Source organism: Dama dama, chromosome 8 (genome assembly GCF_033118175.1).
Source record: "Dama dama isolate Ldn47 chromosome 8, ASM3311817v1, whole genome shotgun sequence".
Classification (NCBI taxonomy): domain Eukaryota; kingdom Metazoa; phylum Chordata; class Mammalia; order Artiodactyla; family Cervidae; genus Dama; species Dama dama.
In genome coordinates this window covers 48,625,024-48,638,181 of record NC_083688.1, presented here as the reverse complement: position 1 = coordinate 48,638,181, position 13,158 = coordinate 48,625,024, and the positions used below count along the sequence as shown (strand labels likewise).

At 38.1% G+C, this 13,158-nt stretch overlaps 1 protein-coding gene and 1 non-coding gene across 3 annotated transcripts in view; both read right to left on the bottom strand.

Annotated features, from left to right (window-relative positions):
* PGAP1 (post-GPI attachment to proteins inositol deacylase 1) overlaps positions 1-13,158 on the bottom strand; it is a 76,265-nt gene that overhangs the window by 56,907 nt on the left and 6,200 nt on the right. For both annotated transcript variants that reach the window (XM_061149094.1, XM_061149093.1), the window contains exons 3-4: positions 10,193-10,368; positions 889-1,060 (exon numbers count right to left, since the gene is read on the bottom strand). In XM_061149094.1, the coding sequence (XP_061005077.1) occupies positions 889-1,060; positions 10,193-10,368 (348 nt within the window). The remainder of the gene's footprint in view (positions 1-888; positions 1,061-10,192; positions 10,369-13,158) is intronic.
* Positions 5,182-5,253, bottom strand: TRNAY-GUA (transfer RNA tyrosine (anticodon GUA)). The gene has a single exon. It is a non-coding gene; the product is annotated as a tRNA-Tyr (tRNA).

Here is a 13,158-nt window from a genome sequence, read left to right as displayed (position 1 = left end):
CAATAAGCCATGAAGACAATACTTGACTTTAATAAAAAGTTGAGAGAATAGGCATTTAATTCTTATTCTCCAACATTATCACTATTTAATTAGATGACAGCAATCATAGACTCCTGTTCTTCACTCAAAATTCTCTGCAAAATTACAGTATTACCCATAGTTTTATTTCCTCTGTTATTATAATGTAACTCAATTCAGAGGCAGCATATGCAAAGGGTAAAAGCACAGGCCCAGAAACAAGCTTGCCAGTGTCAAATACTGGCTCCACTATTTTCTTGCTATGTGATTTTGGGCAAGAGTTTATCCTGGCCTCTTTTTTTCTATCTGTGAACATGGCTATAATAATGGTAGCTACCTCAAAGGACTGCCCTACAGATCAAATGACCTAACAGTCACGTAGTTCTTGCCACAATATCCAAAATATAAGAGCTCTATAAATGTTAGCAATCCTAACTCATCTCATCATATCAAGTGTTAGCAGACTTATTTATTTAAAAACAGGCACTTCTACTATTTTACCCAAATACATGTATTTTGAATAGAGCAGCCAGAAGAGTTAACAAAACACAGAAATATAAATACACTTCAGGAGACTGGGAGTCAACCTCAAGAACAACTAAGCTGAAGCTCAAAGGCCTAGAGGCTGTAGGACACATGCCGTCCATGCTAACATGCGACAGGCACAGGAAACTAACAGCAGCTTCAGTTATGAGTCTTAAGCTGAAAGTCACAAAAAGAGATGCTCAGAACTGGAAGTGCTGATTTAAACCTAAGCTGCTTCACACATGGATAAACCTGTAGCATACTCTAAAGGGAGTAGCTGCAAGGATTTGCTTAATCCTAAACAACAATGGGGAGGTCAGTTAGTGTTTATTTAACAGTACCCACCTGTAATGAAACGATCTAAAGGCATCACAGGAGCAACATGAGGTGTGGCTTGTGTAACAAGAAGATTGATCAGATCTTGTTTAAAATTTTTCAGTGTAAGCAATGCTCTTGCAACAAGGCCACCCATAGAATGACCGATTATTGCCACACTTTTTGGAGCAAATTCTTGACCCTATTAAAAAAAAAAATCACCAAGGCATGATTAAGGATTAGAATCACAGTAAACATAATAAATACCTCTCTCAACATATAAGCAATTTTATTGAAAAAAGAATAAACTATTTATATAATCTCCCTTAGTAAGACAGAAATACATTTTCATACACCTGTAATTAGTATACACATTTTTGTGTTCTGTTTTGTGTTCTGCAAGCATTTTTAAAAGTTAGGCTTTGGTTTTCTGAACCAAAATCAAAACACTTGGTCTAGCAAATCATGTTTTTACCATTTGTTATACTGTATGTAAGAGGTGTGATTACATTTGGTGTATTATCAGAATATTAGATTTTATAGGATATATAAAGTCAGATCACTTATTTGAAAGTGGAGGTATCACAAAAAAGCCACAACTATGTCAGTTGCCATAGCAATGTACTATTGCATCATACTGATATGTCTTATCTCATTAAATTATTTCCCTATTGTGGGCCTGGGCTTAAAAAGGAGTCAGCAATCCACATTTATTCACTGATAATTACATATTTTAATTTTTAAAGTAAGTATTTCTTTTTAAAAAATCTTTTCTATCTCTACATAGTATCCTCGGTTCCACTACCAAACTTCTGTTCATCACCTTCCGCACTGATCCTTCACCCAGGCCTTCTCTCCTGTTACTATAATCTGGGCCTCACGCAGAACCAGAGTTAACAGAATAGACCTGAGACTGCTATCCTTAAGATTGACTGTATTCAAGGTTGGCTCTGGTTTGCTGTCTGGGACCACAGACTTTGGAAGGGCTCCCATCATTTCCTAAATGATAACAATGGCTCATACCGAAACTGCTTTGTAAACACGGCTTATGTTGAACGCCTTCAGCCTTATTTTTGTTGGGATTTTGGCACACGGGAGGCGCAGGCACAAGGTGTCCAGGTGACTGGCCCTCAGGAAAACCTTGGCTACTGAGTCTCTAGGGAACGTCTCTCACAGATGACACTGCATGCCTGTCACAAGCGTTGCCGCAGGAATTAAATGCACCCAGAGTGACTTTCCTGCAAAGGGACATGGGGAAGCTTCACCTGGCTTCTCTGGACTTCACCCCATGCACCTTTTCTCTTTGCCAATTTTGCTTAGTATCCTTTCACAGTAATAAACCATAACCATGAGAACAACTATACGCTGAGGCCTGTAAGGCCTCCTGGAGAAACATCAGCCTGAGGATAGTTCTGGTGATGTTCCGAAACATACTTGATCTTAGCAAAAGCCAAACCCTACATATGTGCTCTGAAACCTATCCCCTTTGGCCTTCTCAAGGACATCAGTCTGGCAATTCTTCTCACTTTCTTCCTGAATTATTGTTTCTGTCTACTAGATCATTCTCACTAGTATATAAATATGGTCTTCCCCGCTGGCTCAGAGGGCAAACAATCTGCCTGAAGTGCAAGAGACACAGAAGATGTGGATTTAATCCCTGGTCAGGAAGATCCCCTGGCGGAGGAAATGGCAACCTACTCCAGTATTCTCATCTGAAAAATGCCATGGACAGAGGAGCCTGGTGGGCTACAGTCCAAAGGGTCACAAAAAGTCAGACACAATTGAGAACTAAGCAAATACAACTACTAGATCATTCTCACTAGTATATAAATATACTGTTATTCTCTCTTAAAAAGTAAAAACTTTATTTTTACTTCTACTTTAGCAACCACATCTTTCTTAATATACCATGTATATATATATATATATATATATACACACACACACACTGTTTTGAAGAGCAAAACTCTTCAAAAACAGTTGTCTGCACAGTACTTGCTGTCTCCAGTTTCTCAAACACCCTTAAACCCATTCTGATCAGGTTTTCCCCTGCAACACTCTTTTAAAACTGCACTTATCTGGTCACCAAGGAATCTAAAGATCAATTCTCAATCCTCACCTTACTTGACCTATCAATGGCAATTTACATAGCTGATCACTTATTCCTCTTTGAAAATACTTTGCTTGGTTTCCTTGATGAGATACTCTTATGGTTCTCCTCTTACCTCACTGACTGCTCCTTTTTAGTCTCTTGCTGGTTCCTTTTTATCTCCCCTCATCTCTTAATACTGGTGTGACTCAGACCTCAGTCCCTAAATATCTTCTTTCACATCTTGAACCCATTAGTGGTCTCATCCAATCTCATGGCTCTAACTACATCTCAGTTCCGTTCAGTTCAGGCGCTCAGTCATGTCCAACTCTTTGCGACCCCATGGACTGCAGCACGCCAGGCCTCCCTGTCCATCACCAACACCGAGTTTACTCAAACTCATGTCCACTGAGTTGGTGATGCCATCCAACCATCTCTTCCTCTGTCTTCCCCTTCTCCTCCCGCCTTCAATCTTTCTGAGCATCAGGGTCTTTTCCAATGAGTCAGTTCTTCGCATCAGGTGGCCAAAGTATTGGAACTTCAGCTTCAGCATCAGTCCTCCCAATGAATATTCAGGACTGATTTCCTTTAAGATGGACTGGTTGGATCTCCCTGAAGTCCTAGGGACTCTCAAGAGTCTTCTCCAACACCACACTTCAAAACCATCAATTCTTCGCACTCAGCTTTCTTTATAGTCCAACTCTCACATCCATACATGACTACTGGAAAAACCATAGCCTTGACTAGACAGACCTTTGTTGGCAAAGTAATGTCTCTGCTTTTTAATATGCTTTCTAACTACATCTATATGCTGTCAATCCTCAAGTTATTATCTCCACACTGGATCTCTTCTCCTGAACTCTAACCTTAAACTACAACTGCATGCTAGCTACACTTGGGATGTCTAAAATGTACCTTAAATACAATCTGTCTAGAACTGAACTCTTAATATCCTTTAGATCTGTTCCTCCTACATTTTTCCCCACCCTGGTTAATGATAATTAAATTCTTTTAGTTTTTCTAGTTTGAAATGAAGTGTTAGTCTCTCAGTCATGTCTGACTCTTTGCAACCCCATGGACTGTAGCCCACCAGGCTTCTCTGTCCACAGAGTTCTCCAGGCAAGAATACTGGAGTGGCTTGCCATGCCCTTCTCCAGGGGATCTTCCTGACCCCTGGGTTGAATCTGGGTCTTCTGCATTGCAGGCAGATTGTTTACCATCTGAGCCACCAAGGAAGCCCTTTTTCTAGTTTGGGTCATCCTTAACTCTTCTTTTTCTCTCACATTACCCCTCCATACCTGAACTGCCAGCAACTCCTGTCGCCTTTGAGATTTATACCAGTCTGACCATTTCCTATCATCTCCACTGCTATCAACTTGATCCAACCAAAATTATCTTGCCAAAATTACTTCAATAGTTTCCTAACTGGCCTCTCTACTTCTACCTCTACATCCCTTCAGTTTATCCTCAAAAGCACACTGACACCAGAATGAAACTGTTATAACCTAAAACAGGGCTTCCCAGGTGACTCAATGGTAAGGAATTTGCCTGCCAATGAAGGAGAAACAGGTTTGATCCCTAGACCAGGAAGATTCCACATGTTGCAAAGCAACTAAGACCGTGGGTCACAACTATTGAGCCTGCGCTACTGAAGCCCGAATGCCTAGAGCCCATGCTCTGCAACAAGAGAAGCCACTGCAATGAGAAGTCCATGAACTGCAGTAGAGAGCAGTCCCTACTCTCAACGACTACAGGAAAAGCCCGAGCAGCAACAAAGACCCAGCAGAGCCAAAAATAAATAAAAATTAAAAAGAAAAAACCTAAAGCAGAACATGCTATTCCTTTGTTCAAAAACCTCTCTAGAAAAAAAAAAAAAAAAAACCTCTTTAGTGGCTTTCTGTATCATTGAATAAAAGGCAAAATTTTTAAAACTGCCTGCAAGACTCTACAAACTGCCTTCCTCCCAAACTTCCCTTCTACTAACTTACTGTTCCAGCCATATCAGACTAGTTTTTCCTGAAATACAGGACCCATCTGTTTGCCTCATATCTTTGTTCCCTCTTCCTACAGTACTTTCCCTAGGTATCTAAATAGGCTAAGTGAGTAAGTGAAGTTGCTCAGTCGTGTCAGACTCTTTGCGACCCCATGGACTGTGACCCACTAGGCTTCTCTGCCCATGGGATTCTCCAGGCAAGAATACTAGAGTGGGTTGCCATTTCCTTCTCCAGGGGATCTTCTCAACCCAGGGATCGAACCTGGGTCTCCTGCATTACAGGCAGATGCTTTAACCTCTGAGCCACCAGGGAAGCCATCCCCTCATATCCTTCAGTTCAGTTCAGTCGCTCCGTCGTGTCCAACTCTTTGCGACCCCATGAATAGTAGCACGCCAGGCCTCCCTGTCCATCACCAACTCCCAGAGTTTACTCAAACTCATGTCCATGGAGTCGGTGATGCCATTCTAGCCATCTCATCCTCTGCTGATCCCTTCTCCACCTGCCCCCAGTCCCTCCCAGCATCAGGGTCTTTTCCAATGAGTCAACTCTTCGCATAAGGTGGCCAAAGTACTGGAGTTTCAGCTTCAGCATCAGTCCTTCCGATGAACACCCAGGACTGATCTCCTTTAGGATGGACTGGTTGGATCTCCTTGCAATCCAAGGGACTCTCAAAAGTCTTCTCCAACACCACACTTCAAAACCATCAATTCTTCGCACTCAGCTTTCTTCACAGTCCAACTCTCACATCCATACATGACCAATGGAAAAACCATAGCCTTGACTAGATGGACCTTTGTTGGCAAAGTAATGTCTCTGCTTTTTAATATGCTGTCTAGGTTGGTCATAACTTTCCTTTCAAGGAGTAAGCGTCTTTTAATTTCATGGCTGCAATCACCGTCTGCAGTGATTTTGGTGCCCCAAAAAATAAAGTCAGCCACCGTTTCCACTGTTTCCCCATCTATTTCCCATGAAGTGATGGGACCAGATGCCATGATCTTAGTTTTCTGAATGTTGAGCTTTAAGCCATTTTTTCACTCTCCTCTTTCACTTTCATCAAGAGGCTCTTTAGATCTTCTTCACTTTCTGCCATAAGGGTGGTGTCATCTACATATCTGAGGTTATTGATATTTCTCCCAGCAATCTTGATTCCAGCTTGTGCATCTTCCAGCCCAGCGTTTCTCATGATGTACTCTGCATATAAGTTAAATAAGCAGGGTGACAATATTCAGCCTTGACGTACTCCTTTTCCTATTTGGAACCAGTCTGTTGTTCCATGTCCAGTTCTAACTGTTGCTTCCTGACCTGCATATAGGCTTCTCAAGAGGTAGGTCAGGTGGTCTGGTATTCCCATCTCTTTCCAAATTGTCCAGTTTATTGTGATCCACACAGTGAAAGGCTTTGGCATAGTCAGTTTGTATCAAATTGTCTGTGTCTCAACAGAGGTCTTCACTGGGTGCCCTTATTTATAATTGTAGTCTACCTTCAACTACCTATCTCCCTTTTCTGTTTTTAATTCCTGATATTTATCACAAGATAGTATGCATTTTTCTTATTTATGATGTTTTCTGCCTGCCTCTCCCTATTGCAACATAGTTCCATGAGGGCTTAGATTTCTGTTTTATTCATTCCTATATTTGCATGCATACTCACATGAAGAACAAATGTGGTTTCTTCCATCTAAAATGTCCTCTCACTTTCCCATACCCAAGTTATATCCATCCAACAAGACTGAGTTGTCTCTTAACCCCTAATATACTTGCTTGTAACAGAAATAATACTTTCTAAAAGCCTCAATTTAAAAGAAAGTCTATTAGTTCTATTGAAAATGTAACATGTATTTGTTAGAGAAAACAAGACAACCACAAAAAAAAGAAGAAAAACAAAGCACCTAATACATAACATTAGAGACAAAATTGTTTTTTGGGAAAGACATTTATGGAATTAAATCTCATTTTGAAATCACATCTAATTTATCTTATCTAATAACTATCAGATATGTAAAAGGTTCTGCTTCATCTTACGGCTTGTTTCATCCTACAATAAGTGTAGATTTAAGCTAAAAAATATTTGAAGTAATTTTAAAATGCTGACTTAGGCAACGAATCAAGACACCTAAATTTCATTTTCAAGATACACTGGAATACCAATGACTGGATGACTGAAGCTTTACAGTTAAGTCTTGAATCAGGCAATGCAGGACCTCCAACTTTGTTCTCTCCAAGATGGGTCTTTTTTTTATTATTTGTTGCTTTGATTCTTTCCACATAAGCATATCAGTTAAAAAAAAAGAACTACTGGTATTTGATTTGTTGAGCATTGAATCTTTTGGTCTATTTGGGGAAAATTTACATCTTAACCTTGAGTATTCTAAACCATAAAGTTGGTCTGTTCATTTATTTTGGATTTAATTTCTACCAGAAGGGTTTGCAGTTTTCAGTGAACAGATCTTGCACATCTTTCACTAAATTTATTTAGTGAAAGATGTGCAAGATCTGCATTTCAAAACTTCACCTTCCATTTGATCACTGATTTCTAAATACTGACCATTTACCTGTGGTTCTGCTAAAATCACTTATGAATCCTAAAACTATATTTCTAACTACTACTATTTTAATCTTACAAATTCTGATGACATGTTTTCATTTTAATTCAATTCAAAACATTTTTAAATTTCACCCGTGATTTTCTTTTTAACATCTGGGTTATCTAGAAGTCATTTCCAAACATTTAAGGATTTTCCAGATACCTTTTTGCTGACATTTCTAATTTAATTCTGTTATGTTCAGAAAATAAACCCTGTATGACATCAGTCCTGACATTGAGACTTGTTTTATGGCTTGACATGTGGCATATCTTAGTAAATGTTCCGTGTGCGCTGAAAGAGATCATAGCTTGTTCAGTTGTTGGGTGTGGCCTATAAATATCAGTAAGCCCAGCTTGTTTCTACAGTCGGTGGACATGTTCTATAAATGTCAACAGGTCAAGCTGATTAACAGTGTTAACATCTTGTATACTTTACTGGTTTTCTATTTATTTCATCAATTATTGAGAGAGGTTGTTGAAATTATCCACTCTAATTGTGAATTGACCTATTTTTCCTCTAGTTTGTTAATTCTGCTTCATCAACTTGGAAGCTCTGCTACTAGCTGCATACTCCCTTGAGATTCTTTGGCCTTCCTGATGAGCTGACTCTTATTACCAAGAAATGTCCCTCTTTTTCAGTGTAATGTCTTTTGTCCTAGACTCTATTTAGTTGATACTAAGATTGCCATGCTAACTTTCACACTATCTGTATTTGTATGTGTATTTTTTCCATTCCTTTACATTTCTTAATCAGGATTTTTAAATCTAAAATGGCTTTTGCTTTCCAGTACTCAGATTAGCATACAGTTTGGTGGATCTTGTTTTTTTAATCCAGTCTGACAAGATCTTCCTTTTAATTGGAGTGTTTAATCCATCTACAATTAACAGAATTATTGATAGCTGCACTGAACTCTTTTATCTTGCCATTTGTTTTCTGTTTGTCCCATCTGTCTTGCGGTTCTTTCCTTTCAGATTGAATACATTTTATTGTACTTCACTGATACTGCATTTTTAATAAACCAAAGGTCTATGGCAACTTTGCACTGAGCATGTCTATTTGTGCCATTTTCCAATAATATTTATTCACTTTGTGTCACATTTTGGTAATTATCGCAATGTTTCAAACTTTTCCATTTTATTTGTTATGGTAAGCTGTGTGATCACTGACCTCTGATGTTACAATTATGAAGGTTCAAATGATGGTCAGCATTTCTTAGCAATATTTTAAAATTAAGGTATGCACATTGTTAAAAACATGACGCTATCACACACTTAAGAGTCCACGGTATACTGCAAACATAACTTTGTATGAACTAGACCCCCCAAAACTCATGAGACTTGCTTAACTGCAGTGTCTGCTTTATTGCGGCAGTCTGGAACCTAACCTGCAGTATCTCTGAAGTAGATCTGTATTTCTCCTCCATTTGCTCTTTAGCTGCATCTCCTTTTTTGTTGTTGTTACTCTAGAAATTACAATGTACAACCTTATCAGTCTATCATGAATTAACATTACACTTCTTACTGTAGTAGAATAATTCTATCTATTCCTCTTCCTATCTTTTCACCATTAGTATATATTTTCCTTCTAAATAAATTATAAACCTCATAATGAATTCATTACTGGAAATAAATTTTTTAACCTTTTAACTCTGAACCAATTGGAGACACTGGCGCTCTAATCCTAACCCTTCCTCCTTGGTGTGCTATTGCCTTGTATTGCCCTGTGCATACATAATGTAGCACTCAAAGACTGAAAGAATCGAAGCTCGAGAGCTCCTATCTATGCCTAGGTCTGAGTTCTCTTCTACTCTGACCACAAACCTAGCCATGTCAGTAGTCCCAAATGCCAGCCCCTGCCTTCTTCAGCTTAGTGACATCAATTTGCTCTGCTTCACCTCTAAAAATTTTACCCCATGGTCTGGAAAATGCTTCCAGGCAGAAAGCTGGGCACTCAAGGAGCTCACATCCCATGTTTTCCCTCTTTTGGTGATCATAGACCTTTACCATTTGGTTGTCCAACATCTAAAAACATGTGCTTCAGATATTTTCACCAGTTTTATAATTGTTTATATATGGAAGTGGTCTACTCTAGTACCAGTTATTTAGACAATTAGCAGAATTACCAAACTAGAGGAAAAAATAGGTAAATTTACAATTAGCGTTGATAATTTCAACAAATCCATACTAATGGATTTAGGAAATGCACTGCACTCCTAATTTGTATATAAAGGAAAAAAAATTTGTTTTCCCAAAATTCACAAGAGAGTTCTTGTAAACTGAATTTGAACTTCAAAACCCACGACTGAATTCAAAGCAATAGAATTTCACACAAGAAAACCTTTGTGCCACCTTTGCTTCAACTTCTGTGTGTGTGTGTGTTTGTACACACACAACTCTTTGGACCTCACGGACTGTAGCCTACCAGGCTCCTATGTCCGTGGAATTTTCCAGGCAAGAATACTGGAGTAGCAGCCATTTCCCACTCCAGCAGATCTTCCTGACCCAGGGATCGAACCTGTATCTCATGCACTGGCAGGCGGATTCTTTACCGCTGAGCCATCTGGGGAGCTCATGTAAACAAATAATTTAAAATATGCTGAGTCTCTTCAACAAACAAAAAAAGATACCAGTAGGCTGATCACTATTGATCTCCATGATTATCTCATACCTTATAGAGCTTGAGAATTGTTTTAATGCATTCATGCACAAACTTGGTCTGTTTCTGAAGACTTCCACCATACAGTGCCACCAGTTCTTCATTGAAATTCACACTAAAGAAGTCAAAGTGGTACTTGAAGTCAATGTCTTCGGCTTTTCTAAGTGCAATAGAGCCAATAGAACGAACTGCAGAGGAAAAGGATTAAGTGCATATGAAACAAAAATTTTTAAAGTTTCTTCTAAAGCTTCAAAGTCTCTTAACAAACAACTATCTCTCACACTGAATAAAACCTACTTTAGGGTGACATCCTTAATAATATCAATTTAGAAGAACAAACCCACCTAGCAATTGTGTGTCTTGTTCTATAAATTTTTTAAAATTAAATATAAAGTGAATGGTTCATTCTCTACCTGTTTCCCCTTCAGTAAGGGCAACAACAGCTAAAAGGGAAGAAAGGAATCCTTGAGCAATAAGAAGTAGGAACTTTGTCAAACTTGAGGATTTTAAGAGTGAGAAAATCCTACAAGAAATGTCTGCTCATTACAGCTCATCACAATGGTTTTAAACACTCATGGAAGATTTGTCTTTTTTTCTTACACATGACATCACTGTAAGTCAATTTTGTCATGCTCTACCTTCTAAATATTTCCCCAATCAAGCCTTCTTCACCACTTCCACCACTACCTTCCTAATCCAAGCATCATCGTCTCTTGCCTGAACTACTCTAATAGTTTCCTAAACAGGCTCTCTGCTTCTACTGTTTAACGTTGTGATAAAGCTCATATATGTATATAAGTAATATACATATATTGTTATAAATATGACATATACTATACATATATAGTGATAGGTGTGTATATATATATGTATATACATATAAACAATTTTTTAAATTGCTGGTCTCTTAATTTCAAATGTAATTCTCATTTCCCACAATCATACTCTCTAGGTTTTAGGTTTAGTAAACAAAATATTTGTTTGCCACTCCATTTTTTAAACATATATAATTCACAAACTATGTAACTCATTGTGCAAAGCATACAATTTAATGATATTTTGTATAGTTACAGAGGTATACAATCATTTTCTGCAATCTAACTTCAGACATTTTTTAATCACTCCCAAAAGAAAACCCTTTACTCATTAGCAGTTACTCTTCATTCTTCTCTTCCTCCTAATTCCTAGAAAGCACTAATATATATGTGTGTGTGTGTGTGTGTGTATATAAAACTGAATCACTTTGTTGTACACCTATAACTAACACAACACTGTAAATCAACTATACTTTAATTTTTTAAAAGATCTAAGATAAAAAAAATCAGTAAAAGTTACTTTTACTGTATTAAAAAAAAATGTTAAGTGGAAGAAGCCAGTCACAGAATAATATACACTCAATGATTACAGTGAAAATTTAAAAGAGTCCAAAATTGGGACTTCCTTGGTGGTCCAGTAGTTAAAACTTGGTGCATCCACTGCAGGGGGCACAGGTTCAATCCCTGGTTGGGAAACTAAGATTCTGCATGCTGAGTGGCATGGCCAAAAATAAAAATAATAATAAAATAAAAAATATCAGCTCCTCTTAAAAAAAAAAAATTCTTAATAGCCCAAATAAGTAGAATGAATTAGAGATACACACTAAGATGCTAAAACTATAAAGAAAGTAAAGAAAATGACTACCTTCAACTGATGATTGTGGCTTCATCTAGAAGGAAGGGAGGGAGCTTTAATCAGGAAAGGGCACATAGGGGCTTCCAGGGTGCTGCCGACCTTGTACTTCTTGACTTGAGTATGGCCCCTGGGTACTCACTTTATAATCATTTTTAACCAAATAGTGATAGTCTACACATTTTTCTGTTTATGTGTTATACTTCAAGTACAATGATTAAATTTTAAAAATCAGAGTTTATCATTTCCTACCCAAACTCTCCAATAGTTATCCATCACATTTAAATCAAAATTCTAAGTCTCTTTCACAGCTTTTATGATACAGCCTGTGGCTACTTTTCCACCCTCATCACTTTTTACCTCTAGTCTCAGTAGCCTTGAGTGCACCAAACACGTTCCTGCTTCCACGTCTTCCCTGCAACAGCACCATACCTCAGTCCCCTGCCACACTCAAGCCTCTGCTCAAAATGTCATCTCCGCATACTGGCCACTTCGTCGAGTCACCTCTTGACCCTGTCTGTCCTTTATCCCTTACTCGTTTATTTTTCTAACTTTTAACATTACTGGCATACTAATATCTAGAATATCTAGAATACTGCCTAATATCTAAAACACTGCCTGGCTCATGGTAGGTGCCCCATAAATATTTGCTAGCTAAATAGATAAACATGTAAGTAATTATACTTTGTTGTCGTTCAGTCACTAAGTCGTGTCCAGCTCTTTTCGACCCCATGGACTACAGTACAGCAGGCTTGCCTGTCCTTCACTATCTCCCGGAGTTATACTAAAGGTTGAAATAATTCTATTCTTATTATATAAAAGAACACGTCATTTAATAACAATAAGGGGATTTTAGCTGAAATTACTTCTACATTGCTTGACTGTTACACTAGGAATAACTGCTTTATTTCAATTTGGAATATGTACACAGATCTTCCCCCCAACCCTACCTTTCTGTGTTTGCCTCCATATTTCTAGATCTAATTTAAATAACTCCAAAAGAAAGACATCAATCTCCTCTCTTTCTCAGCATAACTTAAACCACCGATTTACTTCTCTAGTCAATGCTTTAGGTTCTGTTTTGTGTACCCTCAATTTCTAACATAAACCTCTTACCTCTACTGATTCCCAAATCCCTATATCATCTATTTATCATCATCTTATCTTCTCCTACTTATTCTCTGCAAAGTGGCTTTCAACTTTTTTTTATAAACTTGTCACATACTTCTCTCAGACAAAATGTCGTATATTTGTGTCTCCCAGTATGCATAGTGAAGTAGTTAATGCAGAGTATGTGTCTGAATTAATTC